This window comes from Camelina sativa, chromosome 6 (genome assembly GCF_000633955.1).
Source record: "Camelina sativa cultivar DH55 chromosome 6, Cs, whole genome shotgun sequence".
Lineage (NCBI taxonomy): Eukaryota > Viridiplantae > Streptophyta > Magnoliopsida > Brassicales > Brassicaceae > Camelina > Camelina sativa.
Genome location: NC_025690.1, coordinates 22,324,346 through 22,347,035, shown reverse-complemented (window position 1 = coordinate 22,347,035; position 22,690 = coordinate 22,324,346). Strand labels below are relative to the sequence as shown.

Here is a 22,690-nt window from a genome sequence, read left to right as displayed (position 1 = left end):
CTTCAACCTCCTTGTCGCCAGAGAGTAGCGATAGTCGCACTCAACCAGGAGAGACGAGTGCTTGGCTTCCGAGTCCAGAAGTTGCTCAAGCTCCCAGAGAGGACAGAAATCTTGAACCAAGCTACCCATACCGAACCTGACCTAAAAAAGAGAAGCGAGATAAGTTTGAGTAAGCACGCTTTATTCCATTCTTTCAAATCCCATATGCCTAATCCTCCATGTCTCTTTTCAGTTGTAACGTCAGCCCATGCCACACGAGCAGAGTGATGCCCTTCTGTTGTCCCCTTCCAGAGGAAAGCTCCTGAAAGAGAGTTCAATATGTCTATGCATCTCTTGGGAAGAATCAGGGCCGAACACCAAAAGTTTGTGATACCCGCTATAACTGTGTTAAGCAATTGGAGGCGACCAGCAAAGGAGAGGGTTTTTGTTGACCACCCGTTGAAGGTATTCTTAACTTTTTGAATTAGGGGAGCACAATCTAGCAGAGTAAGCTTCTTGGTGCACAAAGGCACTCCTAAGTATCTAATTGGAAGCTGGCCATGACTAATCCCAGAGTTGACTTTAATTTGATCTATTTCCAGTTGAGAGAGACCTGAAGTATAGAAGCTCGTTTTGGAGAGGCTAATGGCGAGACCGGATGCATCTTCAAATTCTTTAAGAATCTGGAGAACATTCTGAACTGAGAGCGCCGTTCCTTCAACAAATATCAGCAAGTCATCAGCAAAGCAAAGGTGTGTAAGCTTTAACCCTGCGCATTTGTGATGATATTTAATTCTTCCATCCTCAGCCGCCTTGTCCAGCATTGCAGATAAACAGTTCATAGCCAGTACAAAGAGGTACGGAGATAAATGATCCCCTTGCCTTAACCCTCTGCGACCTTTAAAGTATCCATGGACTAAGCCATTAAATCCCACAGAGAAGGAAGGAGTACAGACACAGGCCTTGAGCCATCTCAGGTAAAGCTCTGGCACCTCAATCCCCCTTAAGCATTTAAAAATGAACTCTCATCTAATTGTGTCAAAAGCTTTGGCTATGTCAACTTTGATAGTGATGCGTTTTGGTCCCACCTGCTTATGATAGCCATTTACCAATTCTGCAGCCAGTAGAGTATTCTCAACCAATAAACGTCCTTTGATAAATGCAGTTTGATTTTTTTGGACCAGGTCAGGAAGAATAGGCTTCAAACGGGATACAAGTATCTTGGATATAACTTTATACAGCGTGTTAAGACAGGAAATGGGCCTGAAATCTGAAACAAGAGAGGCACCCGGTAGCTTAGGGATGAGCGCAAGAGTAGTGGCATTAGTGGCTTTGGGAAGAAAAGCTGAGTGGAAGAATTGAAGAATACTCGAAATGGTTTCTTGGCCAATGATCCCCCAAGCGGACTTGTAGAAAGCAGAAGTAAACCCGTCAGGTCCAGGAGCTTTATTAGCGTTTAGTTTAAACATAACTTTAGTAATTTCCTCTGAAGATGGAATTCTGATCATTGACTGCTTTGTTTCAGGCGAGCACCTATAACTGATCAAGTCTTGGAACCAAGTAAGCGAGGTAACCAGAGGATGCAAGACTGCTGGACTCAAAATGTGCTGGAAGTGACTAACAGCCATCATTCCCATTTCCTGCGGATCATCAACAACAGTGCCTGCTATAGTAGAGAAAGACCTGATTGCATTGAATGCATTCCTAATACATGTCATCCGATGGAAGTAAGTTGTATTTAGGTCTCCTTCCTTTAACCAGTTGATTCGGGATCTTTGTTTAAAATAAGCTTCCTCCACTCTCCGTAACAGGTCCCATTTGGAGTGCAAATCTTGCTCCTGCTGGAAAAGAGTTGTAGTTGGATTCGCCAAGGCTTGTACCTGCACAACTTGAAGCAAACGGTTAGTCTCTCTTACTCGGTTTTGTATATCCGAGTAGTTCTCTCTTGATAGTGTTTTTAACTCTCTTTTCAGCATTTTTTGCTTTGCACACAGGGTTGACAAACATGTTTCCAGGGGACATAAATTTCCAGCCAAAATCCAAGCAGTTTCGATCGTTTCTAGGAAGCGAGGGTGGGAGGTGAGGAAATTGAAGAATTTAAAAGGCTTTGTGCCAGCTTGCGGAAGCGCTGTATCAAGGTCTATAAGACAAGGGGAGTGGTCAGAAAGTTCAGGGGACAAGAAGGAGGCTACGCTGTTCGGGTACGAGGTAAGCCAGACATTGTTAACAAGGGCTCTATCCAGTTTTTTACAAATAGGGTTGGCAGGACTTTTGTTTGACCAGGTAAATAGAGATCCTTGGTAACGCAAATCAACCAATTCCATCTGTAACAGGCAGTCTCGCAGCTCAATCATTCTAGTTGTCAAGTGGTTAACCATAGGACTAGAGTGCTCGCCAGGCTGAGTTATTTGGTTGAGATCCCCACACACCATCCAAGGAACAATATCAAAGTGAAATCTTTGTTGAAGTCCAATAAGTTCACACCACAGGTCAGTGCGTTCTTCACTCGCGTTAGGAGCGTAGACTGCAGTGAAAAAGAACCTCTGGCCGCCTTGAATTGTTATTTCACTAGTTATCATATGTCTTGATTGGTGCAGGACTGAGACAGTAACTGGCGACTTCCAGATGATCACTATGCGCCCACTTTCCTCTTCAGCATGATTGGATGTAAAATGCCAGCCGGGGCATGTAAGGTTCAGAATACGGTTCAGGTTTGGTTCCTTTATATGGGTTTCTATAATAACACCAAAAGAAGGCTTATGAAAAGCAAGCCAGGATGCAAAAGGCCGATGCTTATCCGGGTCATTAAGTCCTCGGATGTTCCAAAAAAAGGGTTTTATATACATCAGGATGGGATCAGAGGGTTAGGCTAGGTGAGAAGTCTCTCCCTTTGACAGGAGATTCTTCCCAGAAGGTGGAAGAGAAGAGTTTAAAGAAGGTGGAGGAGAAGTGGTTGAACGTTTAGGCACGGGAGATGAAGGTATGACCAATGGTTGAGTCATGGCATGTGAAGGAGGGGACACAGGTTGGGTTACTAGTGGAGGGTTAGTGGTTACAGCAGGGGGGTTAGTAGAAGAGGATAGTACAGCGAAAGGGTTAGCTAAGACAAGCTGAGAGGGATTACGGGATGGAGACGTGCAGTCCATAGGAGTGGGGGAAGGCGAACTTTCAGTTGGTGGTAAGGTTTCTGGGGCAGGTTCGATTACAGGAGATGGTTGAGTAGACCCAATAGGAGCCTCAGTACAGACAGCAACAGGCCCAGCTTGAGGACCCTCTTCGGAAGGTACTTGTATACTTTCTTTGGGGCCCTTCGGGACATAAGCTTGCTTAGTCTGCTCTTTACCTTTACTCTCCTTCGAAGTAGTTGACTTATTTTCTAACCATGATGGCTTAGCAGATGGACAAAATTTGATGACATGACCTATTTGCTTGCAGTGAGAGCAGGAGGGTGGAATCCATGGATACTCAACTGAAATTGTGATAACCTCTCCACTATCACGGACTATCTCCACTGAGGAAGGGAGAGGTAAGTTTAGGTTTCTCTCAACCTTTACATGGGCTTCAGAAATACTTACCAGGTTTTTAGTGAAGTCATCCATTTCCTTTGGCTCACCAACTAACCCTGCCACTAAGCTTATTCCCTTATGATGCATTAGGTCAAAGGGCATTCCTTTTAGATGAGCCCAAATCGGCACTGCGTTTAGATCAGTACTGACACCACCAGAAGCGTCCATTGCGCCACCAAAAACATACATTCGCCAATGTACCACAGCTTTTTCTCCAGAACTTTGGTACGTATGTATTCATTAGGTAGACGTACCAACATTGAGTTATTAGCGTGGTTCAAATGTACTTCCAGTTTTTGTCCTTTGCCCCACATGTGGCTGAGTACACTTTGAATGTGTCTGTAAGTCGGGAGTAGACCTTTGAACTGACCAATTATAAAATCCTTATGAATTGCAGCTCCTTCATGAAATACCGAGTCAGGGATGACTATACGAGGAATACCATCAGCCGAATAAGAAGCAGGAGCAAGACGTGTGAGCTTCCTATCCGCGTCTTTCCTTAGATTTTGAGCTAGTGTAACAGATGGAGTGGAAGCAGTTGTGCTAGTAAGAGGTTTAGGATTGGGTACATGGGGGGCTGGGGAGTTTCTGTTTGTTGAGGGATGGTAGTCTGAGGTTGCTTTGAGGGGGAAGGGAGGAGAAGAGGTTGCGAGGAGGGATGGGTAAGAGGGATAGGAACAACAATGGTTGGGCAAGTACTTTGGATTGGAGTGGTAACAGTATTAACAGCAACAAGAGTAGTAGACGGAGCCAGGGGAACAGTTTGGGAAGAGACAGCGGATAACCTTGTCTGAGTGGGAAGGAGCATACGAGTAACTTTTGGTTGGACAGGGCTCAGGAGACCGTCAGTTTGTGCCTGAGCCGCAGTTTTAGCTGGTGTTACTGTAGCTCGAGTTTCAGATCTAGGGTTTAGATTTAGTGATTGGTTGTAAGAGTTGAGGATTGCTTGAGCTTGAGCACACACAACCACTGGAGTAGACTTATGATGAGCAGGAAGAGCAAGAATGACATTCTCCGGCTCGAATTGAGCAGTAGGAGATTGAGGAGACAAGGAGAAAGATGAGATAGGGGAAAGAGGGGGGAATTCAGAGAGGGATATGAGAGGGGAATGGTCGGGAGGGTCAGGAGGGTCAGGGGAGAAGGGAGAGGGACGAAACGAACTGCCTTCAGCCGCGGCTGAAGTGGAATTTTGGCCGGAAATTTGGTCTGCAGGGAACTAGCGGTTCGCCATCACCATTCACAAAAGAAATAATATGTTGAAGGATATATAGTCAGAAGGTTTTTAAAGGTTTTTAAAAGGATTTTAGATAGATTTTAGATGGGAGATTAGCTATCATAATGGATTTTAGATGGGAGATTAGCTATCATAATTAACGTATAATTTATTAGAAACAACCATATTAACCCATAAAGATTTAATAAGATTTGTAGAGCACATTTTTACCATATAATATGTTGAAGGATATATGGTAAAAATATGCTCTACAAATCTTATTAAATCTTTATGGGTTAATATGGTTGTTTCTAATAAATTATACGATTAATTATGATAGCTAATCTCCCATCTAAAATCCATTTAAAAACCTTCTTCCATTCATGGCCATAAAGAGTCGCGGGAGAGATATCTTATAAACACTAGGTTTCTCTTCAAAACCCTAATGATTTCTGGAGTTTGGTTGTAATTTTGGAGATAAATTTTTTTTTTGGAAATTTGTGATCGAAAGAGATGAAGAGAAGAAGGGTGGATCTAAAACAAGCGAGGTCAGAGCAGGAGGACTCTCAGAGCATTCCCCAGGTATATATGAATACGCTTCCTTTATACGCACGTTTATGCAATCTCGCCAATTCGTGGCTTTGGATATTTTGTCTCAATGGGTCGGGTAAGTTTGTATTGTAAGTACTGATTTAAGTTTTGTTTTGTTTTTCTTTAATTCACTGTTGAAGATAATGGATGCAAAAGCAGAGAACTCGTTAGCATTGTTTCCAGCCGAATTTCGTGAGAACATGGATCTCGTGATCGAGATTCTTATGAGATTGCCAACAAAGTCCCTGATGAGGTTCAAGTGCGTCTCCAAGGAGTGGTCATCCCTTATTTCTTGTCGATATTTTTGCAACCATTTGTTTACTACGGTCACACGACGACAACCACCACGCCTGTACATGTGTTTAGTGGATAAAGCAGACGGGCACCGTGTACTGTTATCAATATCATCACCACACAACACTAGTTTTGTGGTCGTCGACCAAGATTTGAGCATCCCAGGGATGGGAGGCTACTTCTTGAACGTTGTTCGTGCCTTGATGTGTTTCTCTCTTGGAAAAAAGGCGTGTATCTATAACCCTAGCACCAACCAACTCTTGACCTTACCTGCCTTAAAATCAGACATCACAGCTCAACCAGGTCAAAAGAAGCGTCACACCCAGTATTATATCGGACACGACCCTGTTAGTGATCAATACAAACTAGTCTGCACGGTTGGGGTATCCTCGCGATTGCCACGTTTGGGTGATCTGAAGTCAGAGCACTGGGTCTTCGCACTAGAAGCTGGAGGTTCGTGGAAAAAGGTTGTTCCAGTACTGGAAAATTATCTTCATCATGCCCCTTTCCCGCAAGGACGGTCTACCAGTGGATCAGTAGTACGTTATATAGCTTGGCCTGATAATTATAATTGTGTGGTTGTGAGTTTTGACATTAGGTCTGAACAGTTTACGATCATCCCAATACCTAGGGAGATGTTCGCTGGTCAGGTTGTGCCTGCAGTTACGATGAGGGCGGATCTTATAGAGTATGGTGGGAAGATAGCAATTTTCCATCATACTTACCTTAAAGATGAGGGTTCGGCAGATGTATGGGTTTTCGAAGACGTTGGGAAGAAGAAGAATGAATGGTCGAAAAAGACTCTTTTTTTGCAGACTTGTCAAAGGCATTTAGTCCAAGACATTGTATTGTTCGTAAGAGGTACAACTTAAGACGGCAAGGTTATCTTGGCACCGCTGGAGATGCATTCCCGATTCTACATTCTGTATTACGACTTGGAAAGCAATGACTTGACAAAGGTTGAAATCAAAGGAGTGCCACTCCCTTGGCTTCATAAAAAATACTATTTTGACTTGAACTATATGGGTGATAGTGAGAGCTTCATCTACTTGGAAACTTGACCAACACTTTTTGGCTTCTTTTTTTTGTTTAATTTTGGTCTAGCCTACTGATATTAAGAAAACAGTTGTGTTAAATGATATTTCTAATTACTTTAAAATAAATTATTTTCATGCTCTTGATTTTATTGGTCTCCTATTAATTGCTTTGTTTCAAGAAGTCGCATATTGGAAAGCTATAGTTTTTTGTAGAAGTTTGGAATTAGCAAATTATTTTAAGCTTTATATTCATTCTCTTTTCATTAATAGTACAATGTGCTCATTAGTTTGTTGTTTATTTATGTGAAGAGAGATTAGTCCCCTGAACTTATCTTCATACTCCCTTCAATCCCCAATGCTCTGCTAATAGAGTGTAAAAACGTTTCAACAAAAGCTTTGAAGCATTAGGCAAGATAAACGCGAAGGGAAGCCAAAGGAGGATTAATTAACGATTACCAAATAGGTTTGCTCACTAGGGTCAAGCTCACCAAAGTGATCCCACTTGGCAATAGGGTATTCATCATACTCATGCTACTGTTCTGTTCAACTGTCCACGAGAACATCTACACTGGATGTCCAAACTTGGGGAGCTGACGGAGAGATTTAGGATCCTTTTTATTTGCATGCACTTCTAGTGTACAGCACTCTTGATGCAGCTTCAATCACAGCCTTACCCTTACCTTTGTCAGCTACCAATAATCGCAAACAACTGGTCACAACAAAATCAGAAGTGAGTCTGAAATCGTAATATATCTACACGAACATATATACTAAAGAGAGCAAAAAGAAGCAAAATAGCTATATTCAGAACACAAACCTATCACTTCTAAAACTTGCTACGATTGTGGAGTTCTATATCACTAAGATGTAAAAAAGTATAAGCGTAGGTAAAGAGAATGAGGGAATTAGGATTTTGTATATTATCTCTTAACTGTACGTACACCGAAAAGTGAACTCATGCTGAAAATGGTTCGAGTTGCTCAGTTGCTTGACAAAACAAAGTTTCCTTGACGAAAAAAACTTAATTAGTAATCTAACTAATATCTCTGATATATGGTATAAATACACACGTCACTACTGTTATAAGAGACTCGAATCCAATGAGATTACACCAAATTGCTTAAATACCATTTTCATCGAAAGAGAACCAAAAAAAAAAGAAAAAGAAAAAAAAGACATGAACTTTGGGTAGGCCCAAAGAGTTTGTGTGTGGAAATGAAGTTGCTGGAGGGTGATTAGATGACCATTTTGATTTGTTGCCCTCTTTTTTTCCCATTTCTCTTTACTACCCAAATACGCACCCACACTTTTGAACCACGCCCACTTTCTTTATTTTTCTTTCTCAAATTTCTTATCAAACTCATGTGTTCTTTTCATTTGTTTTTTTTTTTTGAAACCCCAAAACATTTATAATCTTGAGTACAATTTTTATATGTCGGCTATTACTATGTCTATACATATATAGGCACACAACTTTGTATTCATATCTATAGACTATAGTCCAAACATTTTAAAGCATATATATATACATATTTTTTTTGGGGGAAATTTAAAGCATAATTTAAGTAGACCATCTCTATACTAAAAGTCTAAATTACAGATCAAGAGTCCCAAAATCTTCTTTGTAAAAAAAAAAAAAAAAGTCCCCAAATCTACGAGTTGTATGTGTATGTTAATGTAGCAATTTAATTGGTACTGTGTCAAGATCAATTTTAGGTTCCACCGATAGATGGGAACAAAATAAAACACTATGAGCAAATTGGTTATACGGGTCTCAAAAGAATGAATCATATAAGAATTTTGGATAGAAATTATGTGGAGATAGACGTCCGACACCGAGCATGGTTCAGCTCGTGCTCGTCACATCGATTCTAGTTTGGTAAAAATATGTGAATTATATTGACAACTCAAAAAGTTATTTTAATTAGACTTACGAAATGATTTTTTACGTAACAAAATCAAAAGTCAGATACATATGCCAGATTTTGTCAGAAGGATTTTATGTAAGCATATAATTCCCAATCGCAGAGACGTAAAATATTCGATTCGGTAACTATATCATAAGAAGTCGACACTTGTCTCTGACAGCAGCCTATAATTTTACGTGGAATCCACACATCCACACTCACAGGACACAAAGTGTACCTTTTCATCTATTTACATTTTTATATTTTTATATAACTTGAAAGTTTTACACGAAGTCACGAAAGGATATGCTAAATTTTATAGCCACATATATAACTATTATACTAGTAGTATGTATAAGAGATCATTATTTAACTCGTAAAAAAAGTTGGTCACAACTTGTAACATAATGGCCATAAACCATGGTTTACACACTAATCTCATTATTTTCATAGTCGAGATTATATAATCAGGCATATTGCATATTAATTAGTTGTTGATAAACAGTTAAATAGAAATCTATATATATATATATATATATGGAAGTAGAATTATTTTAGCATTTCTTTTAAAGCATTCCATTAGTCCTATTTAGATATATTAAATTAAAATTCTATTTTTTACATCTCAAACTATTTATTTCATCAACTTAACACGCATGCTTTAGAATTCAGCATTATATTATTATTCATATAAACAAAGTTAACCTTAGAAAAAACAAACACTAAAGATATGGAGCTTGGCAGTTTGCTTTGTAAGGATGATACACGAATACAGATCCTACACTATGATGAGTTCACGAATGATACAGTAATTGGGCTATTATTTGTTTGTTAAGTTTTGTTACGAACACTTATTATAAATTTTATTTGATCTAAAGCTTGAATCCAACGTAGAATGGTCATCTATGCAGTCATACAGACATTCCATTTTTGTTATTATCAATAATCGAAAATATATAATTCCTTATACTTCTAAAGTATAATATATAGACGAGTGAGCGTGAGACAACTCGTCTGTATTTGGATAAGTGCATTGAATTCTTAATTATTAACACATGATGGATAGTATATATAGTAGAAGCTCCGATAAATATCGAAATGTGTAACCGATCAAATCATTAAACTTTTTCTGATTAGTTTAGAGTGAATAATAGCATATCAAAATAATTCCTCTATGTTCTCACCGTATATATAAAATAAAGTCATGCGACCTAATATAATACAATTGAATCTATCTAATTCATCAAATTAAATTTAAGATACGAATTCCACACAAACCTTCCCCAACTAAGTAAAGTAGCCACTATTGTCCCTTAAAGTGACATTAATGCATATTTTATAAAAGATAATGGATGGCCAACTATATTATAAAAAAACATAAGTGAAGATTTTAAACTGATAGAAAGATGTGGTTTAAGGGACATAAACTGATAGAAAGATGTGGTTTGAGACATAAACTGATAGAAAGATGCAATATCTAGGGATTTCTAATAAAACAAAAGTATTCTATGAGTTATGTGGTGAGCTTTTCTTTTACGCTTTTATTTAGTATTATGTGGTTTACATTTCGGATAAGCAATCCTACGCAGATTGGTATCAACGCAACGAAAATATATATATGTATAGCTAGATGTGCAGACATAATATACACATGCACTCACGATATACTCCGATACATCACCTGGTCATTACTTTGGATTACATTTTTGTAAGAGTTGGTAAATTTAATCAATTAAATTTTTTTTTAGCAATTATAGCCTAGATTCCTTTTCTTGGGACACAATAACTATTCCAATTTCCAAACATTTTATCAGCTAAGTTGTGTATAACGAGTTGATTTTGTCGTATTACTTTTTTCATTGTCATTGATTTTTTTTTTGTGAAAGTTGAACTAATTTATTTATTTTTTGGGTAAACTTGTATTTGAAACAATTGCTAGAAACTAGATTATTTACAACTAATAACTATACACGTAAAAAAAAAAAAAAAAAAAAAAAAAAAAAAAAAAAAANTACACGTAACTCTTTATATTTAGCATGTCCCTTTCTGACTGTAAGTCTGTAACGAGCTGTTTATAAAATAGAGCCGACTTAAAACGGAGAAAATGTAATCGTGAGACATGATCAATTATATATTATTTGTAACTTTTGATATTCAATATTATTCCGGTTAGAGATATATCTGAGAGATACATATAAGTGAATAAGAAAGAAAGAGTGATGAAGACATTTCAATTTTTTTTCCAGTATAGATTTAATATTATTATTTATATAAACTACTGCATGTTATCATTTTTTTTTTTGAACGAAAAAACTTTAGTACTTCGAACCGCATACGGTATACCTTTAGGTAGAAAACACGTGAAGTACCCAGCTGAGCAACCAGAGTGTTTTATTTATACTCTGATAGAAGACATTTTATATATATGACATTTTATTTTATATTGTGCATTTTCTAGAGTAACATATTTGTGTATTAACAAACATATAGTAATTTTTCTAGATAGAGCAAACTAAGGTATATGTAGAGTCCAAAACATAGATATTTCAAGATTTTCGAGTTCCAAACTTCTAATAATATACATGTTCTGATTCATTTATTTGTTTGTTTCTATAAAGTTCTGATTCACTTTAACCATATATAATTCTTTTATTTGTTACGTAGATCTAAAAATATCTGGATCGAAATCGATGACAGACAAGACATGTAACACATATTTTTGTCCACATTGAATATTTCAGCATAAAATGTTAATCTTTGAGATATGGGGCCCCAACGTACGTAGGATTGAACCCAATTTATCTGTTGCTGCAACGTGGGACTCAATCTGTCCACTTATGTTTCTTCACTGATTTACCCTCTTAAGATCTCGATGATTTGTGACCATGAGTGTAGCTGAGTAGGAATTAGGATTAGGAAGTGGACTTACGTCACATTCCATACGTATAGAACTCCATTTTCGCATTGCAATGAGTTAATCTTTCTGCAGTGGTTGGTCGGTCGATTTGTCAAATATCTACTAGTATACATTAACCAAAATATATTATACTATGATAAAGAGGAAAGAGTCATGAGACTAAGACCACATAAATCGCAAATTGCGGTAGACACAGAACAAAAATCTTCTAATCTCTTAAATAATAACCAAATTAAATAATCTCTTACCTCCTTTCGTGAAGTTATGAGATTAATTACGAGCTGATCGGCCATGTTGCAATAGGCTAATTCGATCCAGTCTGATTTTTTTTTTTAATAAGTTTTTAGACTTGTGGTTTCACTAATTTATGTTCGGTCTTTGTGATATTGTCGACAAGTCCGGGTAATATACATAAAAGAAAAAAAAAACAAATGGATTTTTTTTCTTTCTGACTTTGATGGGTTTGGTCATTAATTATATAATAGAAACAAACTGGAGATGACTCTAGTTTTTCCAGATCCGACCTAATGAAACTGGATATAAATGTTACAACCTTAACATTTTCCCCAAATTACCATTTTATGTATTAACATCCATACATGAATGTTCGGCCAATTTTTTTTTGAATTACATGACTAATATTTACATGGTAGAATTACATTTAAATGCCCAAATTGGCCATTGGTACGTATGAAGTATGAACTTTTGTATCCCAGCGGCAGTGTTCCCATTATTCACATTAATTCACGTGTGCTACGATCATCTCTAGAGTATATTGGACACGCCTGTGCGACCAAAACATAACACACACACACACACACACAATATTTATAAACAAATAATACATTTTGATTCAGTTGATCAATAAAACACAACAACAACAAGTTTAGATCATTTTAATTGCTAAGAAATGAGGTGAAATTAGTTAACTACTTGTTCCACACTAGCTAGGCACACTTTTAATCACGATTTTTAGTAGCCACAAGTTTTAATTACCTAATATGATTGGTTTCACGAAGTCATATAAAGCGAATATATATATGTAGAATGTTCTATCCACTTACCTTAGAGATAATGAATTCATGACACCCAATTGTTATGCCGAATCAAACCGGAATAATTAACGCTAACGTCACTTTAAAAAAAAATATATGCAAAAGAAATACAAAGGAAGAAAGCAGAGAACACTGAACAAATCCGAGTAATATGCTATAAATACAAAGAACCTCTCACCACTTGGTTCTTAGGAAAAAGCACATTCTCTCAAGTGTTTCTCTCCTCTCAATTCCTAACACATTTCTCTTATATACAAACACTAATTTGACAATTTTTTATAACTATCAAAACCTATAATAACTCCAAAACTTTGGTTTTATTTTTTGGTTTTTGTTTCTTGTCCCAAAATCAAAACAAAACAAAATATTGAGATGGGATTAAGGATGTCAGAATCAGCTAAACCTTACTTTGCTATGATCTGCCTTCAGTTCGGATACGCAGGTATGAACTTAGTAACTAAAGCAGTCCTTGACCGAGGTATGAGCCATTACGTTCTCGTTGCATACCGCAACGCTTTTGCCACTGCCGCTATCGCACCCTTTGCTCTTCTCTCCGAAAGGTACATATCATTTTTCTAGAGAAATCGATTCTCTAAACCGTTAAATTTTTCTTTTTGCGTTTTACTAACATATATATGAATCGGGGATTTTTGTAGGAAAGTGAGGTCCAAGATGACGTTTCCAATATTCATGAGAATATTTCTTCTTGCTCTTCTCGGGTTAGTCTTCTAATAGGAGTATAGGACCGTTAATGAAATCAAAAAGATTTTTGTTACGATTATAATCAAGGCTAACATAGAAGGTTTTCATTTGAACAGGCCTGTGATTGATCAGAACTTATATTATATCGGTCTGAAACTCACGTCACCGACGTTTTCCACCGCCGTTAGCAATATCGTGCCTACACTTACCATCATCTTTGCCACTATCTTCAGGTACATACAAAAGCAACGGTTTTATTATTTACATTTAAGCAAAAAAAGAAAGAAATGTTTTATTATATTTTGGTACGTCGTGGATTTGCACCAATTCAAAAGTAATGTATAGTGCAACTAGTGCATGACGATGTCATAAATATTATAATATATTGATATATGTTTTTCATGTGTAAATATTTTATTTTTTAAAGAATGGAGAAAATAGAGATGAGGAAAGTAAGATGCCTAGTAAAAGTAATGGGTACTTTAGTGACAGTGGGTGGATCCATATTGATGATATTCTACAAAGGTCCTTTCATCAATATCTTCCGATCTCACCTCACCACCGTCTCCTCACCGCTGACGACTGACTATCTTAAGGCCGCCGTCTTCCTACTACTCGCTTCCATCTCATGGGCTTCGTTCTTCGTCCTTCAGGTATATTTATCAATTACTGATTTCCAATTTTTAAATAATTCAATTTTTACATCAAGAATTAGATTATGTAAAAAGATCAGTTATCAGTAGTTAATTTTTTTACATATAATATCAATCTTGTCTCATGTTATATATATATATATATATATATATATATATATATATATATATATATTATATATTTTTTCAAATTGATTAGGTTATATATATATATATATATATATTTTCAAATTGATTAGGTTAACTGTATCTGAAATAATTACTAAAAAGTATGACTAGTAAAACATGTTTTGAAAACTTCACTTTTGTTTTTGACTTTTTTCTGAATATATAAAAGTATTGATCTAACAAATTAGACTGTTACATTTTGTTAGGCTGCCACTTTGAAGAAATACTCTGCTCATCTCTCGTTATCAACGATGGTGTGTTTCGTGGGAACGTTACAGTCTTTAGCCCTGACATTCGTAATGGAACATAATCCTTCTGCTTTGAACATCGGTTTTGACATGAACCTTCTCGCTTCTGCCTATGCGGTTCGTCCTTTAATTCCATGCCCACTTTTTTCACATAAAACACAAAGCTCAGTTTACAAAAATATTGATACTTATACTGTGATTGGTAACGGTTACAGGGAATAATGTCGTCGAGCATAGCATACTACGTTCAAGGACTTATGATGCAGCGAAAAGGGCCGGTTTTTGTCACTGCTTTTAACCCTCTCGTCGTCGTCATTGTTTCCATCATGAGCTTCTTCGTTCTTGGCCAAGGAATCTACCTTGGAGGGTACGTTAACAACAACCGGTTAATTATGATACATAACCGGTTTAGTTTTGGATATGTCTAGTTAACTGATTAAACCGGATTTGTTTTTTTTTTAGGATTATTGGTGTGGTTGTTTTGACGGTGGGAGTCTACGCCGTGTTATGGGGCAAACATGTAGATGATGACGGAGAAGAAACACACCATCATGAAGAAGATAATGTTTTAGAAACCGTTAAGTGTTGTAGTGGCAATAATGGTCTAACGATAATGGCAAAGATCGACGAAGCTGATGAGGATGTCGAGACCGGAAAGGTTACGGTAGAGAAGGAGTCGCCGGTCCCGGAAGTTGTGGTGGTGGTTTTTTGTAGTGAAAATGTGGATAAACGTTTCGCGACCTAAATTAGATTGTGTTTTTTTTTTTGTAGAGGCAAAATTGGGGAGAAGAGTAACTTCTTTTTTTTGATACCTTGTAAGTTTGAATTCCTTTTCCCCTGCTTCAAAAGTTTTCTATACTTTTTATTTATTTATAGTTTTGATTTCTTATTGTAACTACTTAACGAAGGATTCACTGTACCATCGATTTTGATCGTTGACTTAAGCTATATGTAACCCCATGTAACAACATCACATTTGGTATTGATACCACACATCTTCTTCTTACATGCCCAAGAAAAATGTGGAATGTACATCCTCTGTTTTTTTTTGGTTCAAATTGTGTTTCCTTTTCAACTTAAGTTTTTACATAAGAAAAAATACTAAAATATTATATTATACGATTATGGGTCGCATAAATTAGCCATACATCATAACAAAACAGGTTCCACTGCTACCGATCGATGCTGACTCTACAACGAGGTCAAGGCCTTCTGCTTAAAAAAATAATTCTTAGCCCAGAGCCCAATATGGCAATATTATTCGAGCCTTTATATCCATATTGAAGAAGAGTTTCAATTGTTAGATTACATATGTTTTACCGGTTTACTATTCGTGAAGTTAAATTTTGCAAAGCAGTATCTTGGTTTAGTGTATTGGTCTAAACTAAGATCTAGTAGAAACTAGAACTCTCTTGTTCTTCATCTTCGTTGAATTAATAAGTAGAGAAGTCCTAACAAACTTTCTCTTTTCATCTGGTACCAACCTTTGATAGTAAGCTTGGGGATTCCGAATATGTAAAATCATCATTCTCAAAACATACATTCCAGTTAAACTAATATCCAGACTAATACTTCCATCAATCTTAGATGATTCATGCATGCGGGCATATATTTCCCAGAGACATCAGTTTATGTCATCCAACAATATGACAATGACAATTCAAATGGCATTATTTGGCTATGTTTTCGCGGAGTTAATTAGTATTAAATTTTGATATTATTGCAAGAAAATGATGGTGATGGGCTTTATATGGAATTCTACAAATAGGTGTAGTAAGGATGGTGGTAGACTGGTAGGTATATTAGTAGAAGGTATATGACAGAACATGTATTTGTGTTTATATCAATACGGTATGTAACATGTTTGTCTAACCAACAACGCATATTAGGTTTGTTGAGAAAAAAAAAAAGTTTGGGTTTGGCCATATACATGTATAAAAGTTAACCCAAAAAATTAGGACATAACACGATATGTAATTTCTCTATGTTAGAATAACACCTACGTCTTATTCAAATACTGAAATTAAATCATTGAACTCACCTATAATCGAATATTATAACAAAAATTCACAAGACTCACAAAGAAAATAAAAGAAAAAATCACAAAAGAAAAAAAAAAAATTACATCTCACCAAACACACCCACCTACCCGTCTGGTCCCACTAAGCCGACTCTCTCCACACCTTTTCTTTTGGTTTTGGAAAAAAAAAAACAAAAGATTTAACTTTTTTTCATCTTAAAAACTGAATGATTCTTGAATAATCTATTATATATCTCAAACAGACATGAGATTTTTAAGACTAAAAAATTCTTAGTTAGGTAAAAAAAATTCTTCATAATTAAAATTTTAGTCACTTCCTTCTTTTCTGAGAAATTGATTGGCCAGATAAATAAAGTTTGTAATAACGTAAATCATCTACTACTATATCAAAAAAAAAAAAAAAAAAAAAAAAAAAAAAAAAAAAAAAAAAAANCAAGCACCTATGTTGTCTGGTCGGAAGCGCACCAACCCCTCGCTAGTTCATGTGGTTGCCGATAAAGGTGACGTGTTTCTCTCACCAACCCCAAAACTAAACCTTCCCACACCTTTCCCACTCGCTCTCAGCCTCTCATAAACGTTTGGGACCAAATTAAGTCCATGGGGACATGAGAAGAGAAGAGAATTACTAACATTTTATTACCATAAAAATACATAGTAAAGCTAACTTTTTAATTGTGTGTGCGTATTTATCTCTTTTTTTACGTTATCCGTTTCACTGCGAACAAAAGTTTGTGAATTTGCGAACATCATTGTTTGAACACTAAAATAATCATATAAGCATTTTAGTAGAGGATTGAAGAAATGAAGATGGTATAAAAAGAAATATTAGTGGTGTAGGTGGTGGAGACAAGACAATGTGAAAAGTCTTTGAAATAATTTAAGGAAGACATGATGATTCCAAACAGAACATGAATGGTCTTCACTTTCTAATAATGAAAATGCAATTTAGTTTACGTTGATTTTATTAATAAATGGGAGCCTTATTTCTTAAACCAGCGTTCCCTAATTTTTGTTCTCCACGTCCATTTTCTTATATTAACACTTAGGCCCTAGCGCTAACACGAATACATGAAATGCTTAACATTATACCAAAAATATTTGTTGAACTCTATAACCTTCCACATTGTATAGATTGGTAATAACAAACACCTTCTCGTAAAACTATTTTAATTCAACCGTTAATCTCAAACAACAAAAAAAATTCAAGAGTTTGTGAAAGTTTATTAAGTAGAATAACAAAAACAAAAAGGGGGAAAAATTAATATTTTACCAAAGGAAAAGGACAAAAATGAAAAAAGAGAAAGAGATCAGAGAGGTTAAAATACTGAAATATATAATCAATTATTATCAATTTTCTAATGAAAACAGCAAAATATATTGCCTACCAAACAAGTGAATGAAAATAACTTTTCACCTATACGAAAAGGAAAAGCTTTTGATAACAAATCCAGCTCAAGTAAATGAGAATTTACCTCAACTGCTAAGTAAATAACCAGTAAAACCCAAAATAATGACTTTTATTTTTCTTTAATTTTCTCTTAGAATTTTCAATAGTGTATTATCAGTCAAAACCTCAAATCTAAATTTTGTTATACACGTAGTTTACCAATTTTAACAAAAGTTAAATCCAAAGTGATGTTTTTTTCTCTGCCAACTTTCCCCTACTTCATCATCAATATAATCCAAAATAATTGTTTTCTAAAAATAATAAATATAATCAATATAATATATATGAAAATTATTATATTAAATCAGGAAAGAAAAAAGAGTTGGTTCACCAACCCCCTTCCTAATATAAATCAAAGTCTCGACCACTTCTATGTAGAATTCTAGAAGTGAATTCGATTTTTACACATTTTTTTTTCTTGTTTTGTCTTAAAATAGTCGATTTCATTTTTATAAGAAAAACAAATATAAAAGTCCATGTCGTGGTTTCTAATAGCGGCAGCGGCAATCGTCGCCGTCGTATCTTACAAACTGATCCAACGGCTGAGATACAAGTTCCCACCCGGTCCACGCCCCAAGCCGATCTTTGGTAACCTTTACGACATAAAACCGGTCCGGTTCAGATGTTATTACGAGTGGGCTGAGTCATATGGACCAATCATATCGGTCTGGATCGGTTCAATTCTAAACGTGGTCGTATCAACCGCGGAGCTAGCTAAAGAAGTCTTGAAAGAGCACGACCAGAAACTCGCCGACCGGCACCGGAATAGATCGACGGAAGTATTTAGCCGCCACGGTCAGGATCTTATATGGGCAGATTATGGGCCTCACTACGTCAAGGTGAGAAAAGTTTGCACGCTTGAGCTCTTCACACCAAAACGACTCGAGTCACTCAGACCTATCCGTGAAGATGAAGTCACCGCCATGGTCGAATCCGTCTTCAATGACTGTAACATTCCTGGTACGTACGCTGATCGTTAGGGTCTTTTTGTTATTTTTTCGATATAAAGAAAAAGAACTCTGCCATTAAAGAAGTTTTTAAAAGTTTATCCATACAAATACGTATATCTCAAAAGAGGTTAGAAAATAAAAGGGAGTTTTGAATACTTGTGTCAAAAATGCTCTGGTTAAGGAAAATTCGATTTATACAAAAATCGGTAGGATACTCAAAATCGTAGTTTTGTTTTTTCTTGGAGAGAACGAGAATTGATGTAAAAAAAAACAAAGAAATAATGAAATTAATGCTATATTTGTCGTTTTATACAAAATAACGCATGCCACGCGTTGCCTTTACTCTTTAGCGTCAGAAAATGATAAAATCCAGTACTCTATATGTTTATAATGTCTTCTTTGTTTTTGTCAACGTCAAGTCGTCAAACTAAGTTTTAGTTCGACAGTCATAAAGTAAGGTTTTGTTGTAATGAGTATCACCAATAATGATTTTTGGTTGAGTAGGTACATACCCATACTGTGATGGTTAACGATGGTACTTCAAAGAAAAATAAAGCAATTAGTCGTTCTTTAATAACCATACTAATAATAGAGCACGTTGTTTTTTTTTTTTTTAAATAGTGTGGTTGCCATTTTCATAATTAGTGTACTTCCCTAATGTTTTACTTAATTTTCTCAGAAAACAGAACAAAAGGATTACAACTGAGGAAGTACTTAGGAGCGGTTGCGTTCAACAACATAACGCGGCTAGCATTTGGGAAGCGTTTTATGGACGCGCAAGGTGTGGTGGACGAGCAAGGGCTTGAGTTCAAGGCCATAGTATCCAACGGTCTGAAGATAGGTGCTTCACTGTCGATAGCTGAACACATCGAGTGGCTCCGGTGGATGTGTCCGGCGGACGAGAAGTCGTTTGCTGAGCATGGGGCTCGTCGCGACCGCCTCACGCGAGCTATCATGGAGGAGCACACTTTGGCCCGTGAAAAGTCTAGCGGAGCGAAACAGCATTTCGTTGATGCGTTGCTTACGTTGAAGGATCAGTATGATCTTAGTGATGATACTATCATTGGTCTTCTATGGGTGCGTTAACGTTTTAGTGTTCATAACAACCGTTTAAACCCTTAGATTTCTTGTGGCTCACGTTTGTAAATGGTGTGTGTGTTTGTGCAGGATATGATCACGGCAGGGATGGACACGACAGCGATAACAGCTGAATGGGGGATGGCTGAAATGATCAAGAATCCAGAAGTGCAACAAAAAGTGCAAGAAGAGATGGACCGAGTGGTTGGACTTGACCGGATCTTAACCGAGCAAGATTTCGCCCGCTTACCTTACTTGCAATGTGTGGTGAAAGAGTCATTCAGGCTGCACCCTCCGACGCCTCTAATGCTCCCTCACCGAAGCAACGCAGACGTCAAGATCGGAGGCTACGACATCCCCAAAGGATCAAACGTCCATGTGAACGTTTGGGCGGTGGCTAGAGACCCTGCCGTATGGAAAAATCCAATGGAGTTCAGACCAGAGAGATTCTTGGAAGAAGATGTTGACATGAAGGGACATGACTATAGGCTGCTTCCGTTTGGAGCAGGAAGACGGGTTTGTCCCGGTGCACAACTTGGTATCAACTTGGTGACTTCGATGATGAGTCATTTGCTTCACCATTTTGTTTGGACACCGCCTCAAGGCACAAAACCGGAAGATATTGACATGTCTGAAAACCCTGGACTAGTCACGTACATGCGTACCCCTGTTCAAGCAGTTGCAACGCCTCGGTTGCCTTCAGAAGATCTGTACAAACGCGTGCCTTACTATATGTAAAGGTCTCTCTGATCTACCTTTTGTTGCTTCTGCGCCTAATGCTCTTGATGTTGTTTGTAGACATATATTTCTTTCTGGTGTATCATCGAAAACGTTTGGTGAAATTTGCAGGACATAAAAACACCTCTCTTGATTACATTAGCCTAATAGCACTAAAATACATCAAAAACAAACATTTGTAATCAAGTCATGCATAAGTTGTTTGTTTTTACTTACCTCTGAACAAGTGAATTTCAAGTGGAGGTTTCCTTAAACTCTTGCAACTGTTTGAAGTTCATCCATGGCTTCACCCACACTTTGGCTTCCAAATTCTTCGTCTGATCACCTTCTTTTGCTTCTAGGGTTAAGTGGTACATCGTTCCTGCAACTAACTGCTCTCTTGCTCTTACAATCTTCGTGAACTCAAGAACCATGTTCTGTACTCATCCGGGAAAATTAATCAGACAAAGATGCATATCATAAGGGTCCATAGGTCATAACCAGATGGGAAACAGAGGATTTTTTAAAAAACCTGTTGTTTGTTATGTTCCTGAATGGCAAATCGAGCAAGACTTATCGATCACTCCACTGATGTGATTTCCTCGGAGATGATAAACACCTCCTCGCATCATCATCGTCTTTGCTGTGCTTTTCTCTTCTGATCTGCAAATCGCTAATTGAATTGTTCCACAAGAGAAGAAGGGTAACGATACATAACGCTTTTGATTCCAGCTTTTAATAAGGGAAACTTATTATGCCCTGATTCTTACCATTTATGAAAAGTGACAATTGACAAGTCAAGGAACCAATTACACGTGTCATCACCTGAGCGGCTGAGTGTTTCCCAGTTTTAATGAAAAAGTCAAAGAGATAAGAAAATAGCAAAACGGCAGGATGTGTTACTGTTGAGAGCGTTTCACACACATGAAAACGGTATACATTCTACAAGGTTATTATTGAGACTGCGGAAATTGAGATTTCGTCGTCGTCACTCGGTCGTCGTCACTCGATCGCTCTTCGCTGTTCCTCCGGTGGGAAAAAAAAAATGGTGATGGAAATTGTGAAGCCAAACACGTGCATCAGAGGATGTTGTACCAGTGAATCGATTCCTCTTCATCTCTCTCCTTCCTCGTTCACTCTACTCTCCCCAATCGCTAAAGGTACTGGTTTCTTCTATTCCCCCATCTCACACTCTCTCTCCCGTGCTCTTCATTTGAGTTCTCTGGAGAAATTTGCAGGATCAGAGAGTGTGGTTTACGAAGCGATTCTAGATGGACGCAAAGTAGCAGCGAAGAAGCCTATCTTGTCTACTTCCGATGACCTCGACAAGTTCCACAGGAATTTGCAGCTCTTATGGTCTCACTCTATCACTTCACTTGTTACATTTTGAACATCTCAACTGAATACATTTGCAAAATTTTTGATTTTTCTCACTTAAGTTTGGATTTGGTGAAGTAATTTAGATCATCCGGGTGTGGCTAAGCTAGTGGCAGCTCACGCGAAGCCTCCCAATTACATGTTTTTCTTTGAGTTCTACGAGTCAGGGACCTTAGCTGAGAAGTTGCACGTTGAGGAGTGGTCTCCGAGTATTGATCAAGTGTTAATGATCACTCTTCACTTGGGTATATGTCTCTACTTGTCTCAAAGGAACGTTCTTTTTTTTCTGTGTCAACCGTGTCTGATTTTGGAGGTTTCGTCTTTTCAGCTAAGGCATTGCAATATCTTCACAACAACGGAATTGTTCACAGAGATGTGAAACCAGCAAATGTTCTTGTAATGCTCTTCTTCTATCATCTAGAATTTACATATCTTCTTATGTGCTTTTTTTTTTTCATATAGAATAGGTACTTCTTCTTTGAGCTTTTGTGTGAAGCTTAAGTGAGCTTTTATTGATGCAGCTTGACGAGAGGTTTTCTCCATATCTGGCCGACTTTGGTTTAGCAGAATACAAGAAGAATCTGTGCGAAGTTAATCTGCAGAACTGGAGATCATCTGGAAAGCCAACTGGTGGATTCCACAAAAAGAACATGGTCGGAACACTTATTTACATGGCCCCTGAAATACTAAAGAAAGAGATGTATACTGAGAAATCAGATATTTATAGCTTTGGGATTTTGATCAAGTAAGA

At 37.1% G+C, this 22,690-nt stretch overlaps 4 protein-coding genes, 3 long non-coding RNA genes and 1 pseudogene across 8 annotated transcripts in view; 7 read left to right on the top strand and 1 right to left on the bottom strand.

The window, feature by feature from the left end:
• On the top strand, window positions 134–847 carry LOC109133434. Its single transcript, XR_002038536.1, has 3 exons — window positions 134–444; window positions 582–731; window positions 809–847. It is a non-coding gene; the product is annotated as an uncharacterized LOC109133434 (long non-coding RNA).
• LOC109133406 lies at window positions 1,069–2,146 on the top strand. The gene is made up of 4 exons (XR_002038512.1): window positions 1,069–1,414; window positions 1,505–1,706; window positions 1,791–1,880; window positions 1,974–2,146. It is a non-coding gene; the product is annotated as an uncharacterized LOC109133406 (long non-coding RNA).
• On the top strand, window positions 2,157–4,115 carry LOC109133405. The gene is made up of 6 exons (XR_002038511.1): window positions 2,157–2,187; window positions 2,313–2,468; window positions 2,577–3,262; window positions 3,415–3,505; window positions 3,636–3,770; window positions 3,943–4,115. It is a non-coding gene; the product is annotated as an uncharacterized LOC109133405 (long non-coding RNA).
• LOC104699361 (F-box/LRR-repeat protein At2g40920-like) lies at window positions 5,144–6,768 on the top strand. The gene is made up of 2 exons (XM_019246509.1): window positions 5,144–5,340; window positions 5,490–6,768. The coding sequence occupies exons 1-2, from the start codon at window positions 5,272–5,274 to the stop codon at window positions 6,513–6,515; spliced, it is 1,095 nt and encodes a 364-aa protein (XP_019102054.1). The 5' UTR covers window positions 5,144–5,271; the 3' UTR covers window positions 6,516–6,768.
• On the top strand, window positions 12,747–15,336 carry LOC104792956 (WAT1-related protein At2g40900). The gene is made up of 7 exons (XM_010519229.1): window positions 12,747–13,119; window positions 13,216–13,278; window positions 13,378–13,494; window positions 13,689–13,914; window positions 14,289–14,447; window positions 14,546–14,697; window positions 14,793–15,336. Exons 1-7 carry the CDS (start codon window positions 12,932–12,934, stop codon window positions 15,073–15,075), a joined length of 1,188 nt encoding a protein of 395 aa, XP_010517531.1. The 5' UTR covers window positions 12,747–12,931; the 3' UTR covers window positions 15,076–15,336.
• On the top strand, window positions 18,193–20,724 carry LOC104792955 (cytochrome P450 98A3). The gene is made up of 3 exons (XM_010519228.2): window positions 18,193–18,778; window positions 19,448–19,845; window positions 19,936–20,724. Exons 1-3 carry the CDS (start codon window positions 18,295–18,297, stop codon window positions 20,581–20,583), a joined length of 1,530 nt encoding a protein of 509 aa, XP_010517530.1. The 5' UTR covers window positions 18,193–18,294; the 3' UTR covers window positions 20,584–20,724.
• On the bottom strand, window positions 20,800–21,248 carry LOC104792953 (annotated as a pseudogene).
• Window positions 21,576–22,690, top strand: part of LOC104792951 (protein kinase and PP2C-like domain-containing protein) — a 7,899-nt gene continuing 6,784 nt past the window's right edge. Inside the window, exons 1-5 of one of the 2 annotated variants that reach the window (XM_010519226.2) lie at window positions 21,576–21,722; window positions 21,801–21,918; window positions 22,018–22,184; window positions 22,268–22,335; window positions 22,461–22,684. In XM_010519226.2, coding sequence (XP_010517528.1) covers window positions 21,608–21,722; window positions 21,801–21,918; window positions 22,018–22,184; window positions 22,268–22,335; window positions 22,461–22,684 — 692 coding nt within the window. In that variant the 5' untranslated portion in view covers window positions 21,576–21,607. The remainder of the gene's footprint in view (window positions 21,723–21,800; window positions 21,919–22,017; window positions 22,185–22,267; window positions 22,336–22,460; window positions 22,685–22,690) is intronic. The other variant, XM_019226750.1, reaches the window with a different exon arrangement.

Coding starts and splice junctions, on each gene's coding strand:
- LOC104792956 (XM_010519229.1), top strand. CDS start 12,932: ATGGGATTAAGGATGTCAGAATCAGCTAAACCTTACTTTGCTATGATC. Junction 13,279..13,377: donor TTTCTTCTTGCTCTTCTCGG/GTTAGTCTTCTA, acceptor TCATTTGAACAG/GCCTGTGATTGATCAGAACT. Junction 14,698..14,792: donor CAAGGAATCTACCTTGGAGG/GTACGTTAACAA, acceptor TTTTTTTTTTAG/GATTATTGGTGTGGTTGTTT.
- LOC104792955 (XM_010519228.2), top strand. CDS start 18,295: ATGTCGTGGTTTCTAATAGCGGCAGCGGCAATCGTCGCCGTCGTATCT. Junction 18,779..19,447: donor CAATGACTGTAACATTCCTG/GTACGTACGCTG, acceptor TAATTTTCTCAG/AAAACAGAACAAAAGGATTA. Junction 19,846..19,935: donor CTATCATTGGTCTTCTATGG/GTGCGTTAACGT, acceptor GTGTTTGTGCAG/GATATGATCACGGCAGGGAT.
- LOC104699361 (XM_019246509.1), top strand. CDS start 5,272: ATGAAGAGAAGAAGGGTGGATCTAAAACAAGCGAGGTCAGAGCAGGAG. Junction 5,341..5,489: donor ACTCTCAGAGCATTCCCCAG/GTATATATGAAT, acceptor TCACTGTTGAAG/ATAATGGATGCAAAAGCAGA.